General features: G+C 42.4%; 1 protein-coding gene across 1 annotated transcript in view; it reads left to right on the plus strand.

The window, feature by feature from the left end:
• LOC106571414 (vacuolar protein sorting-associated protein VTA1 homolog) overlaps positions 1-23,282 on the plus strand; it is a 49,161-nt gene that overhangs the window by 20,174 nt on the left and 5,705 nt on the right. The window contains exons 3-7 of the mRNA XM_014144477.3: positions 982-1,109; positions 4,928-5,003; positions 7,560-7,671; positions 19,505-19,747; positions 20,691-20,768. Of these exons, the coding sequence (XP_013999952.1) occupies positions 982-1,109; positions 4,928-5,003; positions 7,560-7,671; positions 19,505-19,747; positions 20,691-20,768 (637 nt within the window). The remainder of the gene's footprint in view (positions 1-981; positions 1,110-4,927; positions 5,004-7,559; positions 7,672-19,504; positions 19,748-20,690; positions 20,769-23,282) is intronic.

Genomic DNA, 23,282 nt, shown 5'->3' on the forward strand with positions numbered 1-23,282 from the left:
ACTGTGCTGCGTGTTACCTGCTTTTTTTTTCAGCTTTTTTTTTTTAAGCATAGGTTGAGATTTCATTAAAACATGAACAGTAAGTCCATTCAGGAGAGCAGAGTGCACCTGTTGAAATGTAATCAGTATTATTTGCTTTACTGATTTTACAAGGAAACCTCTCTAGCAGACTGTAACATCTCAGAGAGAGGCTGGCTCTGTGACAGTGAGTGGGCTTTGCGGCTGCATTTTTGGCAACTGGCCACAATCCATTAAGGCACAATATGGGTACAGCAATAATTGAAAGTGTCAGCTGCATGCAGGGGTTGACCATACACAGACAATGAAGTTTTGACAAAACAAACAAGTCACAGTTAGAAATATAAAAATTGTGTGAGTTTTCCAGTGTCTGTGTCACTGGTATTGTCATGGATGATTGTCATGTAAGAGCAGTGTGATAAAGTAAACTGCCAGTTCTTTGCAACTGGCTTTGATGTTTCTGGTTAAATATCCTTTTGGTGAGTGGTGCTCAGCACATGATTTATTGTCCCGCACTGTTGAAATGAAAGCGGTAAAATACACCCTTGGTTATTGTCCATGTAATGATCTGTGGGTGCATCTCCAGAGACCCTCCACTCCACCATACTAGACTCTATTGGAGTGGAATCAGTGTCTGCGCTCTGCTGCATCCCAGGAATGTATTATTCACGCCATGGAAAGCCTCGCCTCACACGTTTCATGCACACTACAGTACACAGGCTCCCTCTATGTATAGACCATGTCTGTGCTGTTCAGGAACCTAGGAGGAACATTTTGTATCAGATGAAAGATTGATAAGCTGAAAAGTCAAAGTGAATGTGCATTTTGAAACTACTCTGTATTGATTGATTGCCTTTTGTAAAATGTTTGCCACTTCCAACCTGTGGTTTTTCAGGTTGAATGTGCCTACCTGCAGAACATAATTTACTTTTGTGTGATTTGATGCTGTTGTGTGTTTTTCAGATGAAGAAGGAGCTGACTGACAATGACTCAATCTCCCAGGAAGTTGTCGGCAATGCCCACATCGAAAACTATGCCTTAAAAATGTTCCTCTACGCTGACAACGAGGATCGATCTGGACGATTCCACAAGTAAGGCTACTTCTTCACTCACTGTCTTACTACCTGCTTAGCATGGGGAGAAGTCTTACTGTACTGTAGCTGCAGACAGCTCCCTGCCTCTTGAATCTCAGCATGGCAGTGGACTGTTTCCAATTTTCTGATTCCAATACGTAAGCCCTCATGAATACCATTTCCTTTCACTGAACCACGACACAAAATAATCACACTGTTGCTTTTGCACATGAAGGGTCCTTTCCAGAGTCTAAAATTAGCAACAAAGCCCTGTCTGTGTGAATAGATTGCCACAGGGGTGAGATGATTCCTATTGGCCATGCAGGTGTAGCGTTACAGGTCTGGCTGCCATAATGAGTGTGTCGTTGGCCCTGACGTCAGCAGCAGGCTGGACAGTAGAGCAGAGTTTTCCAGGAACGGTGGTTGCCTGGTCAGGCCAGGCCAGCCAGGGTCTCCAGTACTGTAGGCAGGGACAGGATGCTGTCTCCTGTGTGCTGATTCCAGGCCCCAGATACAGCGCCAGACACAGTCCTGAACATGGGAGAGAAATAACATTTGAGTTTTGCAGCTAGTAATTAAAGACTTCATCCATTTTGCATATGTCTGTGTGCCCATTCATCTTGTGCAATGTAGCAATTTGGATGAAAAATGTTTTCTGCCTATATTTTAAGATGACAGGTTTTCACTAATCCGCTAAATTGTTTCTAAGCAATGAGCAATGTTTCATTAAAGCCCCATTGAACTCGCTACCCAACTGATGAGTAGAAGTCAAATCAACAGTTCTGATGATTCATATTCTTATCCCAACAAGTAAAACTTTGATATTTTGGGGACTCCATTGAGTATAAAGGGGTAATCATATAAGCATTGGACTTTTATCCAGCTATTATGTTGTTGGCCGGTTATGGTCTTTGTATTTTCAAAAGCTTAAATCGAGTCAGTGCCAAAGTGTTGACAAATCTAATGTGGTTTCAACTTCTAAATTGATCAGGAGGCTTTAAATCCATCAGTTCCAGTGAAAGATTTTATCCTTCAATTTAAAAAAAGATTGTGCATAAAAGTAGGGTCAGATAAAATATCTCATAGCTGGAAGCGTGGAAGTCATTCACTGAGGTCTTGAGGCTCTGTCCAGAGCCTTTGACATAATGCATGTAAATAGCCTGAGGCAGGCCCAATTTCTGTCCAATATGCTGACCTCTGCAGAGCCAGCCAGATAAAAGCCATGAAAGCACACACTGTTGTGTTGAGAATGCAGGCTAGAATGTGCTGTAAATTAACCTCCATGCTGTTTCATCCCTTTCTGTTTTCACATTTGCCTCCCCTTCCCCGCAACCCACCCCCTGCGTCATGAGAATCCAAATGCCAATGACGTTAATCAAGTGAGAAGTGGGCGGAGATGGACTTCCAAATCTTTCAGTAATAGGCCTGGATCTCTTTTTTTCAACGTAGGCTAGTCGTCTTACCTCCAGCCATGTATTGTTATTCAAGATGCATTTTGTTTTCCTTTTCGTCTTACCGTCTTGTTTCCACAACACGACAGTGAGACGTGCTACAAACCCACAAAAATATTGCTCAACCTTCAGTAAGGTCTGCTGAAGTAGCGGTCCGCCATGAATTGCCTCCCAGTGAACACCATCTTAGTTAACCTCAGGTTAAGGTGAAGCGGTGTGGAAGGATTTACTGTGATCAACCCAGACATCAGGATGGTTTCCACGGTGCTCTGCAGTACTAGTATTTTGCAGACCATTAAATAGGAATGGATGAAGTGTGGTCAGCCTTTGATTAATGCTGGCTGCAGACGGAGAGGGAGTGGCTGCTCTGCACTGTGTGTTGAAGAAAGGATGCTGTATGGTTTCTGTCTCACAAAATTATTTTTCTTAGGAAATTGAAAACATTAAATATACCCAGTGTTTAATAATTGATATTTGAACAAGGAATGCACTTGAGGCCAATCTTGAGAGTTATATAGTATACCTATAGTATGTTTTGATGACGTCATTTCTGTTTGTCTGGTAAAACTGGTGCCAGCAATGGTATGTAGGCAAATGCGTACAACCACATTTGAAAATACAAATAAAACACGCTTGTCTTCAAGTCGGGATAACGAGAAGTAGGCTATATTAATATTCCACTCCGGCACAAAAAGAGCTTTGATTTACAAGAAACTGGATCTACATAAACAAGCTATAAATGTTACGTTATGTCATGTGTGGAGGTGCAGAGTTGAATGTTTATGGGAACTAATCCTGAATAGGAAACTTCCTTCAGCTTTTCAATACATTGGTCTACTTTCCACTCTGCACTGCTCTGCTCCACGACAAGTCTTACATTGACATGGCACACCTCTGCGCTGGAAGCCCCCAGAAAGCAAGCCCCTATGTTTCTGTGTTTTTTTTACTGCCTTGTGTTTATGCTTCCTGGAACCAGCTGTGGGATTTTATGACATTTTTCCTCCCTCCTTCCTGTCCTGTGATCTACACTGAATTCCCATAAGTGGTGTCGCCTCTGAACTCTGACTCCAGACCCACATTCCTCTCTTTGTGTCATGACTCGTGTCATAGTTTGATATTTACAGACCTGTTTGATTCCTTGGATCCAATTATCATTCAAATTCATAAGAGACAAATCCACATACACTACATGGCCAAAAGTCACCTGGCTCGCAGTCCACGTTTCAATTTATCCCAAAGGTGTTCGATGGGGTTGAGGTCAGGGCTCTGTGCAGGCCAGTCAAGTTCTTCTACACCGATCTCGAAAAACCATTTATGTATGGACCTTGCTTTGTGCACAGGGGCATTGTCATGCTGAAACAGCCAAGGGCCTTCCCCAAACTGTTGCCACAAAGTTGGAAGCACAAAATCGTCTAGAATGTCATTGTATGCTGTAGCATTAAGATTTCCCTTCACTGGAACTAAGGGGCGAACCATGAAAAACAGCCCCAGACCATTATTCCTCCTCCACCAAACTTTACAGTTGGTACTGTGCATTCAGGCAGGTGTAGCGTCCTCCTGGCATCCACCAAACCCAGATTCATCCGTCAGACTGCCTGATGGTGAAGTGATTCATCACTCCAAAGAATGCGTTTCCACCAGTGGCGAGCTTTACACCACTCCACCCGATGCTTGGCATTGCACATGGTGATCTTAGGCTTGTGTGTGGCTGCTCGGCCATGGAAACCCATTTGATGAAGCTCCCAACGAACAGTTCTTGTGCCAACTTTGCTTCCAGAGGCAGTTTGGAACTCATTAGTGAGTGTTGCAGCTGAGGACGGATGATTTTTTACGTGCTTCAGCACTCGGTGGTCCCATTCTGTGAGCTTGTGTGGCCTACAACTTCTCAGCTGAACCGTTGTTGCTCCTAGACGTTTCCACTTTACAATAACAGCACTTACAGTTGACTGGGGCAGCTCTAGCAGGGGAGAAATTTTAAGAAAAGGTGGCATCCTATGACGGTGCCACGTTGTAAGTCTTCAGTAAGGCCATTCTACTGCCAACGTTTGTCTTATTATTATTCTTCTTCTTATTATTATTATTATCATTATTGTTATTGTTTATTTGTATTGTCCATGGAGATTGTATGACTCTATGCTTGATTTTATACACCTGTCAGCAACCGGTATGACTGAAAAAACTGAATCCACTCAGTTGAAGGGGTGTCCACATACTTTTCTGTATATATATAGTGTATTTGATAATTATAGAATTATCCATGTTCTGTGACGCAGCCTAATCCGTTCTTGTAGAAGACATTTGTCACAGTTGGCAGGTTTAAAACACTTGGGTCTAATGACTTCAGTATGCCTTAATTAACTTCTTTTTTTTTGTCTCTCTTTGTAGGAATATGATTAAGTCCTTCTATACATCTAGCCTTTTGTTAGATGTCCTGTCAGTTTTCGGCGAGTTATCAGAGGAGGTAAGTTAAAAAAAAAATATATATATATATATTAAAAATTACATTTTTTTTACATATTTTTCACCTAGTCGGCTCTGGGATTCAAACCCGTGAGCTTTCAGTTACTGGCCCAACACTCCTAATCACTAGGCTACCTGCAGCGCATACTATATTGAATACCCTTATCCTACTGTATAAGGCCTATAAATTACTGTAACTACATATACCTTTTTATTTCAGCATATTAATTAATGTGTGAAGTAATACGAACTGACTAGCCACAATTCCATCCTTCCATCAGTCTACGGCTGCTCTCAAAGACATAGAAAATATGAGGAATTTCTATTTGATCTACTCATTCCAGTCTTGAGATTACTGACTGATCTGACTGGAAAACAGTGTGTTCCTGGAAACAGCTTGTAACATATAGAGCCTCCAGTCTAGAACTGTAGGCTACTAGACAGGGTGTTTCTCAGAATGCATACTAGAGTGCTCCACACTCTCATGCTCCGAGTGCATTCTCCGACCACGTTCTCTTGACTACGTCCTTCTGAGGACGAGAGTGTGGAGAATGCACACAACAATACATTTGAGAAGCACTCACACTCCCCCAACTGTGTCTGTATTACCTCAAGCTTCACCCCCTCATTCACTGGAACTTCTTCCAGCCAGCACAATGGACGAAACAAGATATACACAAAGCAAACGCTTTACTTCATAAATATCAGCTAGATTTGTGAATTTTAATAATCTAGCTATCCAGCTAGTTCAACAGTCAAAAATTACCTAAAACTAATGTTATGCAAGGTAGATGTACATTTTTTTGTGTGTAGCTACCAATTCTTCATGGCTAGCCAGTTAGCTAAATTGACTTACTATGGACTTACCCATTCCCCCAACTGTCTTCCAGCCAGGACAACAATGGCAATGGAAACGAAACAAGACACACACACACACACACACACACACACACACACACACACACACACACCACACACACACACAAAACAACCGTTTTACTTCATAACTATCAGCTAGCTATATGTGAATCCTAATAATGTAGCAAACCAGATAGTTTAACAGGCAAAAGTGACTGAAAATGTATATTATACAAGATATCAATTCTTCGTGGATAGCTAGCTAACAATTCTTCATGGCTAGCTAACAGTACTAGTAGCTAGCCAGTTAGCCCGATTGCCTTATTTTGGACTTGCTATCTACGGTATGTTGGCAGGTAGACATACCAAAATTAACACAGCATGTATTTATTAAGATATCAAGATGAAATATTGTGGTCAGGCAACATGAAATGTGAATAGGCAACATTTAATTCCTTAGTATGTGTGAATTTTCTCTCGCTTCAGCTCAAATAAAGGCTGCCATTGATTTCAAGAAATGTAGCTTCATTTTTTACGTGGTTGAGTCATATTTGTTTGCTTAGTTTCTATTGAAGCTTGCATCGGTGCATGCTTCAAAATATTTACAAACGGAGTATGCATTTGTGAAGTGTCCTCCGTGCTCTGTTTCGAATACTTTGATTTGGACTCCAACCCTCCCGCGCTCCAATTTGCGTGCTCGGAGCACGGTAGTATGCATTTTGAGAAACACTCATAGACCCCATCTCAGCAGCTGTGGGCTTATTAAAGCTTCTCTCTCTATGGCTACAGATGGCTTTTCTACTGAGGGAAGTGGCCTGTGGCAGACAACAGACAATGTTTCATTGAGTGGCTTGTCTCTCCCTAAGGGCCATGCATTTTCCTGCTGCAGATAGCTCATTGGAGAGGCTGCTTTAAAACTCAGTTTTTTTCTCTGTACCACTAACCCAGACAATCGAGCCTCACAGTTCCCCGCTCGCTGATTGCTGTATATACTTTTCTTTATACAAAGCACGTCACAATGCATTGTGGGAGATTGGATTTCTTACAGAAAAAAAAAGACATTTCATCACCAGAGAGTGGAGGACCCAAACTTTTAGAAAATGGTGTTTGAGGGAGTATGTGAGACTATTAAGTGTGAGCTCTAATCATAGCTACCATCAGTCCTAAACTTCCCCTCAGGGCTAGCATGTTGTTATCTCCAGGGATAATTTAGATTAGAATTATGATTGTGTGTGTTAGTTGCTTCAGAAAGAAATGTCTTCATTGTATTAATTTTGCTAAGTCATTTAGAAAGAAACCACCTGGATGTACTGGTTTGGAATAACCCTTGTGGCTGAAGTGAATGTGTAGTTTAGGACATTGAAGTTTTGTTTTCTCCAAAGGAAGCTCCTCAATGAATTTCCATTTAATTAATCTACAGATAAGATTAACAGGGGGAGAACTTTTAAATTAGGTGCATAGAACTTCTAATGAATTTGGTGACCTGGGTGTTAGACCACAGTTATTGCTTCACCCCCTCCCCTTCCATCCCTTTACCGTAAGCCAAAGGAAAATAAATATAGTCCTACCTTAAGCCTTTCATCCAGTCTCCATTGTTTAACTAATTGCTTTTAATTCAACATCTCTTATCTTGAATATTTCTGTATTTATTTACCCCCTCTCCTCCTCCCTGCCTCCCTTGTTCCTTTCCCTTTTTCAGAATATCCAGCACAGGAAGTATGCGAGATGGAAGGCCACTTACATCCACAACTGTCTGAAGAGCGGTGAAACCCCACAGGCTGGCCCTGATGGCTATGAGGAGGAAACATATGGTAAGGACTGATATTATATCAGCACTGCCACCCAAACAAACAGTGTCTCCCGTTAAGAAAATACCTCTTCTCCTGGCCTTTCCTTCAGGAGCCTTTAGACCCGCTTTCCTCCGTCAGGGTGACGTGGTACTTCAGTTAGTAAAGGTTAGCCGCCATTGTGTGCCTTACAGTGGCTTGTGAAAGTATTCACCCCCCTTGGCATTTTTCCTATTTTGTTGCCTTACAACCTGGAATTAAAATATTTTTTTTGGGGGGGGGGGTTGTATCATTTGGTTTACACAACATGCCTACTACATTGAAGATGCAAAATATTTTTTATTGTGAAACAAACAAGAAATAAGACGAATAAAACTGAAAACTTGAGCGTGCATAACTATTCACCCCCCCAAAGTCAATACTTTGTAGAGCCAGCTTTTGCAGCAATTATAGCGGCAAGTCTCTTGGGGTATGTCTCTATAAGCTTGGCACATCTAGCCACTGGGATTTTTTTCCCATTCTTCAAAGCAAAACTGCTCCAGCTCCTTCAAGTTGGATGGGTTCCGTTGGTGTACGGCAATCTTTAAGTCATATCACAGATTCTGAATTGGATTGAGTTCTGGGCTTTGACTAGGCCATTCCAAGACATTTAAATCTTTACCCTTAAACCACTCGAGTGTTGCTTTAGCAGTGTGCTTAGGGTCATTGTCCTGCTGAAAGGTGAACCTCTGTCCGAGTCTCAAATCTCTTGAAGACTGAAACAGTTTTCCCTCAAGAATTTCCCTGTGTTTAGCAATATCCATCATTCCTTAAATTCTGACCAGTTTCCCAGTCCCTGCTGATGGAAAAACATCCCCACAGCAAAGCATGGTGGTGTCAGCATCATGCTGTGGGGATGTGTTCTCGGAGTGATGAGAGGTGTTGGGTTTGCGCCAGACATTGCGTTTTCCTTGATGGCCAAAAAGCTTGATCTGACCAGAGTACCTTCTTCCATATGTTTGGGGAGTCTCCCACATGCCTTTTGGGGAACACCAAAAGTGTTTGCTTTTTTTTTTCTTTAAGCAATGTCTTTTTTCTGGGCACTCTCCCGTAAAGCCCAGCTCTGTGGAGTGTACGTCTTAAAGTGGTCCTATAGACAGATACTCCAATCTCCGCCGTGGAGCTTTGCAGCTCCTTCAGGGTTATCTTTGGTCTCTTTGTTGCCTCTCTGATTAATGCCCTCCTTGCCTGGTCTGTGAGTTTTGGTAGGCGGCTCTCTCTTGGCAGGTTTGTTGTGATGCCCTATTCTTTCCATTTTTAATAATGGATTTAATGGTGCTCTGTGGGATGTTCAAAGTTTCAGATATTTTTTTATAACCTAACCCTGATCTGTACTTCTCCACAACTTTGTCCTTGACATGCTTGGAGAGCTCCTTGGTCTTCATGGTGCCGCTTGCTTGGTGGTGCCCCTTGCTTAGTGGTGTTACAGACTCTGGGGCCTTTCAGAACAGGTGTGTGTGTGTGTGTGTGTGTGTGTGTGTGTGTGTGTGTGTGTGTGTGTGTGTGTGTGTGTGTGTGTGTGTATTACTGAGATCATGTGATACTTAGATTGCACACAGGTGGACTTTATTTAACTAATTATGTGACTTATGAAGGTAATTGGTTGCACCAGATCTTATTTAGGGGCTTCATAGCAAAGGGGTTGAATACAAAAATGAAAATCCAAATAAAAATCCATTTAAATTACAGGTTATAATGCAACAAAATAGGAAAAATGCCCATGGGGATGAATACTTTTGCAAGGCACTGTATCAAGTGTAGCACCCGAGGCTTGCAGTGGCCCTTGCGGTGTTGCGTCTGTGTGAGAGAGCTGATATTTATTTTATGATGCTTTCTGACACCTTATCCTGAGAGGATCAGGCAGGGTGGTTTTACCTCTGCGGTGTAACAATTATATAATGCTACAAAACATTGTATTGAAGGTTACAGCTGAAACCCACTGGTTAAGAACAGTCTTACAATGTGTGTGTATGACTGTGTTACATACTTCAGTTTCATGTTGGTTTGTGTGCAAGAGCCCATGCCTGTCTGTCGGTGTACGTTTTTAACACCCTTCAGAGACTGATACTTTCAGAGCAACTACATCTCGGACCAAGAACAGAGCGTTTGGCCAGGTTGAGTAGGGGGACAGGGGTACCTTCCTAACCACCCATTAGATGCCGACCATGGCGCTGCAGAGCTGTTAGATCACTGTGCTCCTCTCTGAACATCTGCCCGGATGTGCTACAGTGTGTTTGACCTGAGCAGCACGTCAGAGATTTAAGTCATCTCTGTAGCCCTCCACTCCACTGCGAGCTGACCCGCACGCAGGCAGAAACTGAGGACGGGGCCTCTTAAGTCAACGTGTCGCTACCCTGTCCCCTATTAGAGTATGACTGTCAGTGTAGCCTATTAGCCATGTTGTCAGTCATAGCCTACTTTCTGTTGTAGTTCATCCCTTTTGTTAGGGAAGACCAACGGCCCTCCCCTCCCGCCTGTTGTGAATCTGGGCCTCCCTCTGTAAGTGGTGACATCATGCAGGGTTATTCCCACTAAGGTGTAACATTGCCAAGAGAAAGCTGATATTTTACTCTCTCCTCTCTCTCGTATTGCGTCTAACTCAGTCCACACGCTTCAGAATCTTATCACTGCATCTTCCACATGTCAGCCGAACACCTCAGGAAACACCTCACCAAATGAAAATATGAAAACAAGCAGACATGCTGCGGGGTGAAAATGGAAAAGAAAATAGTATGTGTTTCAAAGATAAACAGTGACTGTAATTTAGGTGGTCATTTTGTATTTTCGACTTTCCTTTTGAGTCTTGAGTTGGTTGATTGGTTTTACGATATGGGATAGATTTTCTGAGTTTTTGTATTCAATTAGGTTGTTTTGAGAAGCATTTTTTTTCTGAATTTTATTGCTTGTACTCTTACAACCAGTAATATTATTTTCTTATGTTAATACCTTTTATTTGACCTGTTTTAAAGTGGTTAAATGCAGAAGACACATTTCAGTTGAAGGCCTTCACTTGTACAACTGACTAGGTATCCTAATGAAACATGTGGGAATAAATCTTGCTTTGTTTAGAGGCCACAGTAACTGCATTGTCTCAGATACATATTTCCTTAACTTTACACTTCCGAGGAGGAGATGATTAGCAATGGGAAAGGGATGGAGGAAAACACTCTTGTTGAAATGATGGAAAGCCAAAAGGAAGCAACTTTGTTGATTAGCATATTTTCCCAGAGCTACAACCATGGTGCTGAACCCTGGTACTGACATGTTCCGATGGAAGAGCGAGTGCGCCATGCTTCCATCTGGGTAGAACAAACAAGTGCAAGCTTCATGCCATGTTGCCCACCAGTCTAGTCAGAGAAGGCACGTTTGTTTTGTAGCCATGCCACCAAACGATGGAAACTAGTACAGACGGATTCATTAACATTTCATAAGAAATAAGGTCCCATCTCAAATAACAAAGGTGACAAGGGGAAAGTATGGAAAGGGGTGACATTTCGGGAGAGTTTCTCTCCAATTTAACTTCAAAAGCTGCAAATTCTCAACATTCAACATTCTCACGCTGTCATTGGCAAAGGTATCAATAATGTATTGAAGTTTCTTTTCTAGTCCATCATTGGATGGCTCTTTCAGAACACTCAGTACCTCTGGAGTCCCCAATGCCATTTTTGAGAGTGACTTTTGGCCAAGCAGAGGACTGTCATCAGCTCAGCTCTGATAAGAATCAGCACATATGTTTCGAGACTACTTTGTTTGAATCTTTATAATTGGGTTCCTAAATGTATAATTTATGAGTGTCCTTTGGATATTAGGAGAGTTTCAGTGCAGTGGATCAATGGTCTGTGATTTCAGAACTGAATTTAGATAGTGTCAGCAGTGCATGTCTTTTCAAACTTTGGGACTGTCTGTCCTATGCACAAGGCAGCAGGCGACTCAAATGTGAAACGACATTCCGAGCCTATCCACACCCATTTAAAATGCCCATCACTCCCATCTGTTATTGGCACAAATCGAGATTAAGTGGCCCATGGGCGAAAACGCTCAAGCACTGGTCCGGTCTCTCTGCCTTTACTGTCTGTCTCTCACGTGGCTCTAATCGTGGGAGTTTCTTCTGATCCAAAGAGAGAGAGGGGGGGTGGGAGACATTTTATAGTTTTATCTCAGGGCAATCAAGTTCCTGCTCTGTAAGTAAGCAGGATACAAAGCTGCTTAGTGTGTGAGGCTGTGCAGGCCAGGCAGGGACCGGCTGTGCAGGGCTGGCTGGCTGGCCTGTGACAGACTGGAGCAGAGCAGGGGGAGTCAGGGGGGAGTGTCTGCAGGGAAACGATCCACTTCCTGTTTCACAGCTCCATAGGGAGAGCTATCTCAGAGAGCTGTTCTGGGACCAGCCCTCCCCTCATCATCTGGGCCCTTGCGCACTCCTTCATATTATCCCTCAATACTCTGGTTCTCCCTATAGACTTGCCTTTCGTATCATTTCAAATGCAGACAAACCATCTTGACTTATGTCAGTACATTTGAGTTAACCCACCCATATTATTTAACTTAGTCTGGGGGAAAATGGGACAATAGGCTAGAAAAACACATATTGGCAGAGAAACTGGTTTTAAGACTGACACAGATGCATACAGTTGTGGGCGGACAAATAAATTGGCACCCTTGCACTTTTCTTCAATAATTCCCTATTTAAAATAAGTAGAAATTGGTGGAAAAAAAACGTTTGGACTCCGCTAGGGCTATGGTGGTCATGAAGTTCTGTCAGCTGGTGATTGTCAAGCAAATAACTGCCTGTCTCACGGTAATTGACTGTTAATTAACATAAACACATTTAGCATCTCCTGTCTTCCACACACAGCCTACAAGCCACTGATGCAGACCTTTTGGAACTTTTACATTTTAAAAAGTATAAGTCAATTTTAATATAGCCTACACATCACAATAAATCCATTTATTTATTTATTTATTTATTTTAGACGGGTCTCTTAAGAAATATCATATGAAGAAAATGTAGTCTATTGACCGTAAGATGCTACAGAGGGTACTGCGTACGGCCCAGTACATCACTGGGGCCAAGCTTCCTGCCATCCAGGACCTATATACTTGGGTTGGCAGGTAGCCTAGTGGTTAGAGCGTTGGGCCAGTAACCGAAAGGTTGCTAGATCGAATCCCCGAGCTGTCAAGGTAAAAATCTGTTGTTCTGCCCCTGAACAAGGCAGTTAACCCACTGTTCCTAGGCCGTCATTGTAAATAAGAATTTGTTCTTAACTGACTTGTCTAGTTAAATAAAGGTTAAATAAAATAGAAATGTACTAGGCAGTGTCAAAGGAAGGCCCAAAAAATTGTCAAACACCCATGTCGTAGACTCTGCTACCGCTTGCTCTGCTACCGCACAGCAAGCGGTACCGGAGCGCCAAGTCTAGGTCCAAAAGGCTTCTTAACAGCTTCTACCTCCAAGCCATAAGACTGCTGGACAATTAATCAGATGGCCTCCCGGACTATTTCCACCTTTGTTTTTACACTGGTGCTACTCGCTGTTTATTATCTATGCATAGTCATAGTCACTACTTACATTTACAAATTACCTCGACTAACCTGTAGCCCCACACATTGACCCGCACACAGCCTCGTTATTTTATAGTTTTATTTTTTTATTTATTAAATATTTTCTTAACTGCGTTGTTGGTTAAGGGCTTTTAAGTAAGTATTTCGGCGCATGTGACAAATAGAATTAGATTTATTTTGATTTCAGAAGAACAGAATATTGTACTCGGAGTTGTCCTTATGTTAGGCCCTGATCTGGCTATGCAGTATGGCTGTGAGCTACACTAGTTCATTTAGCCAGCAATATTTGCTTAGAATTTCATGGCATTATTTTATAGTATGAAGAATGCGACTCTAATGACAATTTTTAAAAGGTTGCGTGAAAGGCATGCACTCAGCTTTGTTTTTTGTGCAAGCTGAACACACTTCATCAGTCTCTCATTCACAAATTGACAAGCACTTGATAATGCCTTAAATTTACGGGCTGCATCCCCTTTGTGTGGCCGTAATGCACCCTAAAAAAATCCATTCTCTTTGCAGCGAGTGGCTGTTGTGCCCTTGGGCTGAATATAATAATTATAATTCTCTTCTCCCAGCTGCGTGCCAAAGCACCTCACTCACATAGCTCTCCATCACGTGATTGGGTCTTTCTCACAGGCAACAAGTGAAGACCGACACATCTGGGACACAACTGCGCGCATCCTTTTCCGAGGCGCATATTGAAGATATTGGAATAACTGTCCACATTTACTTTTCGTCGGCCTTCAAGATGAGTTGGCCTAACCAACAGCAAAAGCACTAGCCTATGTCAATCCCCCATAGTACAAAAGTTGACCTATTCTGTGTGAGAAATAAATATTCCAATCATAGTCTTGGACAGTTGTGGGACGCGATAGATCCCACATGAATACAACCACTAGCATAAAAAACCCTGTTTTGAGCAATGAGCCTGACAGAACAGATGATAATGTTTGGCTGAAAATGATGATAATCTATTAGGCTATTTCTTCACATTGTAAGTGCAGCAATGCGCACACGGCAGTAGGCTATTAGCGCGAATGTTCCATTTGCTGAAAACACCATTCTCAAAAGTGACCACATGCGATTATGAATGTAATGCTTTTATTATAAAGGTGCATTTTTATGGTGAAAATGATCTTCCCCAAACTTGAAACTTGCGCACTGCGTATGTACAGTTGAAGTCGGAAGTTTACATACACTTATGTTGGACTCATTAAAACTTGTTTTTCAACCACTCCACAAATTTCTTGTTAACAAACTATAGTTTTGGCAAGTCGGTTAGGACATCTACTTTGTGCATGACACAAGTAATTTTTCCAACAATTGTTTACAGACAGATTATTTCACTTATAATTCACTGTATCACATTTCCAGTGGGTCAGAAGTTTACATACACTAAGTTGACTGTGCCTTTAAACATCTTGAAAAATTCCAGAAAATTATGTCATGGCTTTAGAAGCTTCTGATAGGCTAATTGACATCATTTGAGTCAATTGGAGGTGTACCTGTGGATGTATTTCAAGGCCTACTGTCAAACTCGGTGCCTCTTTGCTTGACATCATGGGAAATCCAAAGAAATCAGCCAAGACCTCAGAAAAAAAAATTGTAGACCTCCACAAGTCTAGTTCATCCTTGGGAGAAATTTCCAAACGCCCGAAGGTACCACGTTCATCTCTACAAACAATAGTACGCCAGTATAAACACCATGGGACCAAACAGCCGTCATACCGCTCAGGAAGGAGACGCGTTCTGTCTCCTAGAGATGAACGTACTTTGGTGTGAAATGTGCAAATCAATCCCAAAACAACAGCAAAGGACCTTGTGAAGATGCTGGAGGAAACCGGTACAAATGTATCCACAGTAAAATGAGTCCTATATCGACATAAACTGAAAGGCCGCTCAGCAAGGAAGAAGCCACCCCTCCAAAATCACCATTAAAAAAAGCCAGACTACAGTTTGCAACTGCACATGGGGACAAAGATCGTACTTTTTGGAGAAATGTCCTCTGGTCTGATGAAACAAAAATAGAACTGTTTGGCCATAATGACCATCATTATGTTTGGAGGAAAAAGGGGGAGGCTTGCAAGCCGAAGAACACCATCCCAACCGTGAAGCACCGGGGGGGCAGCATCATGTTGTGGGTGTGCTTTGCTGCAGGAGGGACTGGTGCACTTCACAAAATATATGGCATCATGAAGAAAAAAATGGTGGATATATTGAAGCAACATCTCAAGACATCAGTCAGGAAGTTAAAGCTTGGTCGCAAATGGGTCTTCCAAATGGACAGTGACCCGAAGCACACTTCAAACGTTGTGGTAAAATGGCTTAAGGACAACAAAGTCAAGGTATTGGAGTGGCCATCACAAAGCCCTGACCTCAATCCTATAGATAATTTCTGGGCAGAACTGAAAAGGCGTGTGCGAGCAAGGAGGCCTACAAACCTGACTTAGTTACACCAGTCCTGTCAGGAGGAATGGGCCAGAATTCACCTAACTTATTGTGGGAAGCTTGTTGGAAGGCTACCTGAAACGTTTGACCCAAGTTAAACAATTTAAAGGCAATGCTACCAAATACTAATTGAGTGTATGTACATTTCTGACCCACTGGGAATGTGATGAAATAAATAAAAGCTGAAATAAATCATTCTCTCTACGATTATTCTGACATTTCACATTCTTGAAATAAAGTGGTGATCTTAACTGTAATTTTTACTAGGATTAAATGTCAGGAATTGTGAAAAACTAAGTTTAAATGTATTTGGCTAAGGTGTATGTAAACTTCCGACTTCAACTGTATGCCAGTTAGGCTCTACACCTGTTGTAAATCCCCTGCATGGGGCATCCAAATCACTAAGACCACCCCTGTCTATGTGCAGGACATCACGAAATCAGCAGATTATCAAGGTCTTTCGGAGTGCAATGTTCTATCCAGTGTCCAAAAACTGTCTGTGTAGAAGGTAGTGGATCTTCCAGAAGGACAACAACCCCAAACACACATAAAAAGAACCCTGGAATGGTTCAAGAAGACTCTTCTTGAGTGTCCAGCGAGGAGTACTGACCCAAATCACATCACATCACATCCAAAACCTATCTCGAGAGCTGAAAATAGCAGTTGGTGGAGGGCACCTCTCAAACATTGACGAATTAGAGCAGTCTGTTGCTAAAAAGTGGGACAAATTGCCAGTAGGAGGGTGCAGCAAGCTCATTGATGGCTACAATAAACATTTGTTGGCAGTTATCTTGGCCGAAAGCTGTGCAACCAAGTACTAGCTCCAGGGTGCCAATCATTTTTTCCATGTCAATTTTTCTACCTTTTTTAAAATAAAATTGGTTCTGCAGTGTTGAAAATCCAATAACATGGTGTGGGGAACAAAGGTTTTTCAATTTCAACTTATTTTAGAAGAAACAGTAGTATTTAAGAAAAGTGCCATCTTGCCGATATGTTTTGCCGCAACTGTATATGAAAATGTGTTATAGTCTGTTTTTCATTCATCTCACACTTCCTACAGTATGTCCAAAGTGGTGTCAAATATAGCACATAGAATGTTTGATTTTTAATCTCTGAAAATACACTACATGACCATAAGTATGTGGACACCTGCTAGTCGAACATCTCATTCCAAAATCATGGGCATTAATATGGAGTTGGACCCCCCTTTGCTGCTATAATAATGCCCTCCACTCTTCGGGGAAGGCATTCCACTAGATTTTGGAGCATTTCTGCAGGGACTTGCTTCCATTCAGCCATGAGCATTAGTGAGATCGGGCACGGATGTAGGGCGATTAGGCCTGGCTCGCAGTCGGTGTTCTAATTCATCCCAAAGGTGTTTTGATGGGGTAGAGGTCAGGGCTCTCTGCAGGCCAGTCAAGTTCTTCTACACTGATCTCGACAAACCATTTCTGTATGGACCTTGCTTTGTGCATGGGGGCATTGTCATGCTGAAACAGAAAAGGGACTTCCCCAAACTGTTGCCACAAAGCACAGAATCGTCTACAATGTTGTTGATAGCTGTAGCGTTAAGATTACAAGAACTAAGGGGTCTAGCCCAAACCATAAAAACAGCCCAGTACCATTATTCCTCCTCCACCAAACTTTACAGTTGGGACTATGCATTGGGGCAGGTAGCGTTCTCCTGGCATCTGCCAAACCCAGATTCGTCTGTTGGACTGCCAGATGGTGAAGCGTGATTCATCCCTCCAGAGAAAGTGTTTCCACTGCTCCACTGCGTCCAATGGCGGAGAGCTTTGCACCACTCCAGCCGACCCTTGGCATTGCGCATGGTTATCTTAGGCTTGTGTGTGGCTGCTCGGCCATGGTTACCGATTTCATAAAACTCCAAACGAACAGTTATTGTACTGACGTTGCTTCCAGAGGCAGTTTGGAACACGGTAGTTCTGTGAGCTTGGGTGGTCTACCACTTTGCATATGAGCCGTTCTTGCTCCTATATGTTTCCACTTCACAATAACAACACTTACAGTTGAACGGGGCAGTTCTAGCAGGGCAGAAATATGACACTGACTTGTTGGAAAGGTGGCATCCTATGACGGTGCCACGTTGAAAGTCACTGAGCTCTTCAGTAAGGCCATTCTGCTGCCAATGCTGTGTGCTCGATTTTATACACCTTTCAGCAATGGGTGTGGCTGTAATAGCCGACTCCACAAATTTGAAGGGGTGTCCACATACTTTTGTGTATATATAGTGTATGGATGTAATATAATATTTTCTTTAAATTAAATGTGGTCACTCCAAAATATGTTTTGAACATATTACTTTTAATGAGTTTAAAGAATAGGTGCCTTACCCATTTTAAATGGAATTTCCTTCTTTTTTATTTTTCTTCAGTACTTGATTTAAGCTTTTTCTTCTGGGAATTGGCTCACTGTGCTATATAAACATGGTGCATATCGTAGCTCAAAGACAGAGTAGATCACTTTTTCCAATTCAAGCTGATTTAAGTTCAGTACACACAACATTTATTCAAATTTTGTTTTTGTCTGAATAAACTTTTAAAGTAAAATATGTTTAGTCTGCTATACATCACTAATCAAGTACATAGGCTTCATCTTTGCATAACAAAACTTAGGCTAATGCTTGATATGTTTTTCCACAACTTACTGTTCATATGTACTGAATGTACATCGTTCCGTTTGAGCAGTATGTCGGCACTCGGCACATTGCCCCAAAGTGGCCATTTAATTCATCTCCGCCAATCCGTGCCAAGAAGCTGTCACAGTGTGTTGGAAGCTCAGATCCACTTCCATAGCTGTAGGGTTTCCTGTAACATTCCTTTGCATCAGTGGTTGCATGAAGGAAAAGAGTGGCTCCTTGGTGACTCATTCCTCATGTTGCATGAGGAGAGGATGGCTGGTCTGGGACCTGGTGCTGCACATAGTTTAAACTTAAAGCATACCCACGGTCTGACTCCTCAATGAACTAAACTAAACCGATTTTAGATTAAGGCATATTGCGAGTTGATGCATTAGAAGTAAATTCCACATGATTGAAAGATAATGTGGGTGATGTTTGGAAGGGAATTACTAAGATAAAGTGTAGCAGTCTGTTGGGCTTTGATTTAAAAGTGTTTTGAGCTTTACAGAATTGTAACACGTACTTAGACATTTGCATTTGTGTCATTTACCAGATACTCTTATCCAGAGCGATTTACACTTAGTGCATTCATCTTAATATAGGTGGAACATCCACATATCACAGTCCATAGTAAGTAAATGTTTCCTTAATAAAGTTGTGATCAGCGAAGTTGGAGCTAGTAAGGGGGGGAAAAAAGTAAAGTGCAAGTGTTTAGTTCACAATTCTTGCATTTTTTTATATTTTTTTGCTCTTGGATTATTTAAAAAACTCTTTGAAGAGGTTGGGCTTCAGATGTTTTCAGAAGATGGGCAGGGACTCTGATGACCTAACTTAAATTGTTATAGTTCCTAGCCATATTGAGTCAGCCTCTGATATTGTTGCCACAGCAAGGTAATGATGTAACTCAGTGGGTAGTCTACCAGCATGTTCATCTGCAGAAAATAGATTTTATTGCAAAGATTTATAGATCTATACCTCATGTAGCTAACACTCAGTCTTGCATAAGTTCTGCCTCATCAGATGTCTGACGTGGTATGGGGTCGGTGTATTGTCATGTTGAAAAAATGTTAGCGTAAATCTACAATATGAGTTCCCTGACATAAGTCTGAGGTACTACAAACTACACTTCTTAAAATCCTCCGTCTTATTTTTGTCTTCCTGTCTTCCAAGATGAGGAGTATGGTGCTGAGGGTGGAGGGGGACCGTCGTACCAGTCCTCCCAGCCTGCTCAGCCACAGTCTCCACCCCATTCCCAGCCCGGCTTTGGGGATCCAGACCTGGGGCCAGGGTCCATGGGGGGTCCCCCCTACCCTCAGGGTCCGGGGTCCATGGGGGGTCCCCCCTACCCCCCCACCAACTACAACAACATCCACATCCCTCCTGGAGCCCACTGTCCAGCTAACACACCTGCAGGTAGAGAATGGGACCTCTACACACCACCCTGTCACTCAGCAGAGCCTCAGGAAATGATACAATGCCATCAGAATCTATAGGGCCCCTATGGACTCTTGATCAATTCCTCTCTGCAGTCTTGCTATGTCATTACAATCCTATTCAGCAACCAACAGCTAATTTGACTAATTCTTCACCTGACCATTGGGAAAGTTTTCACAAACCTGATGTATAATAGACTGGTGTTCTTAAGTTGAAGTTAAGACAAATTGTATCCACTGGCATAACTTGAGTACAGCTTAGCTCAAGCCCGTGGGATAAACTTTGCCATTATACCTGTTTTTGTATATTTTGGCATAGTCGACAAGCATAGAAAAAGGGCCTAATAATTTTTCCTTTGCAGCTCTTTGTGAGCGGAGGGACAGTATTGTGTATATGAACCCTAATGACTGCTTTCTTTGTGGCTGACTTGGGTGTTGTCACATATCACCCAGAAAACAGTTACCTCACACAAAGCAGCCAACACTGTCATTTGTAACAGCCCCACCAGATAATGACCAACTAGATGTTTGTTTATTCATTCTCTAGTGGTTATTATTAATATGTCACAGGCTCATTAAAGTAGTTGTTGATGTAATATGGACAGTCAATATGTATTCCTTATTGACTCAGGCTTGGCAGGCTGTGGTACCAGAGGTCTGTCTGTCTGCCCTCTCTCTCTCCACCTTTTAAAGATCAAAGCAAAGCCAGGGGTGAGGGCAGGGTCCACTCTGAGGCTCAGATAGGGTGCTTTTCCCTAGATGCCCAGGGGAAAGCATTCTATCAGAGCCTCAGTGACCCATCTCCACCCAGTGACCCCTGAGGTTCTCTGGTGCTAATTGAATCAGGGGCGGCACACTGCAGACTCCAGGACCTGCAAAACAAACACATTAAATATTGCCCTGTTCCCCTGTGTTGTTTACAGGAGAGCCCATTAAACCAGTGCCTGTTCCCCGAAGCATTCCGGCGGTCGACCCCTCACTGCTGAGTGCCACTCAGGAAGGTAAGGACAGGGACGGCATAGTACCCCCTTCCCTTCCCCTAAGCACCCTGGGCCTCACCACACCCACACCCCAAAACCACCATGCCACACCTGCTGTCCCACAGGCCTCTGTGAAAAACCCTGACTGCTGAGTTTTTACAACATGAAGCCCCTGCAGCTCATCTGAAGTGGCCGGGATGAGATGGTTCCCCTCTTGGTTGTGAGGAGATGAAGGGGGGGTGAGGAGATGGAGAGGGAGACTGGCAGGTCTCCTCATAACGGTTTATGGAAAACAGACTGTGGGCTCTCGGTTTCCAGCACTGGTGGGAAAAATATGACCACAGACAAACCCAAATAATCAGTCTGTGGCTGATGAAAAGAAAATGACTACATGAACAATTGCAGTGTCATAGCAATGCGGCTTTAATAAATCGTAATGAATAGAGAGCAGAATACACAGCATTGGGTTGGCATGAGAGGTGATAATTACATGGCTTACTCAGCAGAGTCCAGTTTAATAGTGTTGTAGGACGTATGTAAGGGGGGAACATTACCAAAAACACTGCGGCAAATGAAACATTTTCTCTGCTTGAAGTGTATAGAATAAAAGTGTCCAGTATAATATAATTTACAAAAAGCAGATCACCCATAATCTGGCCGGATCTAATCCTATTTAAGTGGTTGAGTTACAGTTTCTGTAGATTCAAGCTCTAAGCTAGGACTCTAACCTTTCAAAGCCAAGCAAAATAAGAGTATAGGGTCTGGCTCCAGCAGATACCTTCTCACGCCACAGACTCTGTAATACATACGAGATGAGACCAAATTCTCGAATGGTGCCAGATAGGATGATGCGTTATCTCCACCAACAGCACGGGTGGTGAAATTACATTTAGATTTAGAAGCTAGTGTGTACTAGCTGTCTGCTAGCTAGCTACAGTGTCCAAGCTTGCTAGGTAGCTAGCACGTAATACATAGCTGCACAAGCAACAGTGGTTAGCGTAACGCCCTGGACCAGAGCTAGTGCGCTGCCTGGTATGTACGTAGCACACTGACACGAGACCAACAAATGTCTACAGGTTGTGCCCGCACATACCATTTCAGACGCAAAAATACAATTTGAGATGCATGCGCTTTGAGGTTCCCAGACCTTGCGGCGTCAGCACGCATTATCTGAACCTGGATTCTTCTCAAATAAGACTAAGTATTGTATAATGACATTCTCGTTCTCTATTTGAGACAGCGTTAGGCGACGTTGAGAGCGCAGTCTTTGACCAGACCATTTATTCTGCCCCCAAATATTAAGTACAGTAACCACCCCTCAGAGCTGTATACATCTTTAATCAGATGGAACTGCGTTTTCGTGGTGGTATATTCTGAAGGTCAAGGGTTATAAAATGAACAAAATGCCCACCAGCATCTGCCATGACTTAACGCAAGTGTTCAGAATCTACCAACCTCAGCCTTACCCTATAATTTAAATGGCTGGTGGTAAATAGGAGCTTCTTGTGGCAAGCCACAAATACATTGCTTGCCATGCTGCTAATGCATGAGTATGTTCTGCCTGTAATGTCTCCTTTTTAAAAAATTGGGCAGTCACTGGTAGACAATGCTAGATTCTGGAAATTTTGTCCATGACCATATTTCAGTGTATCAATCACTGTGGTTGAGGAGTGAAAAGGTAAGCATGTTAAATTATTTTCATACAGATTTTGTTACCCTCTATTTTTAAACAGCTGCAAAACCTCATGTTTTTGTTCAATGTCTACACTAATAAATGGGCATTAACATTAATTTGAATTTTCAGTTGAAGTCGGAAGTTTAGATGCACCTTGGCCAAATACATTTAAACTCAGTTTTTCACAATTCCTGACATTTAATCCTAGTAAAAATTCCCTGTCTTAGGTCAGTTAGGATCACCACTTTATTTTAAGAATGTGAAATGTCAGAATAATAGTAGAGAAATTATTTCTTTCAGCTTTTATTTCTTTCATCACATTGCCAGTGGGTCAGAAGTTTACATACACTTAATTAGTATTTGGTAGCATTGCCTTTAAATTGTTTAACTTGGGTCAAATGTTTCAGGTAGCCTTCCACAAGTTTCCCACAATAAGTTGGGTGAATTTTGGCCCATTCCTCCTGACAGAGCTGGTGTAACTGAGTCAGGTTTGTAGGCCTCCTTGCTCGCACATGCTTTTTCAGTTCTGCCCACAAATTGTCTATAGGATTGAGGTCAGGGCTTTGTGATGGCCACTCCAATACTTTGACTTTGTTGTCCATAAGCCATTTTGCCACAACTTTGGAAGTATGCTTAGGGTCATTGTCCATTTGGAAGACCCATTTGCGACCAAGCTTTAACTTCCTGACTGATGTCTTGAGACGTTGCTTCAATATATCCACATCATTTTCCCTCCTCATGATGTCCTCTATTTTGTGAAGTGCACCAGTCCCTCCTGCAGCAAAGCACCCCCACAACATGATGCTGCCACCCCAGTGCTTCACGATTGGGATGATGTTCTTCGGCTTGCAAGCCTCCCC

This window comes from Salmo salar, chromosome 15 (genome assembly GCF_965601325.2).
Source record: "Salmo salar chromosome 15, fSalSal1, whole genome shotgun sequence".
NCBI lineage: Eukaryota > Metazoa > Chordata > Actinopteri > Salmoniformes > Salmonidae > Salmo > Salmo salar.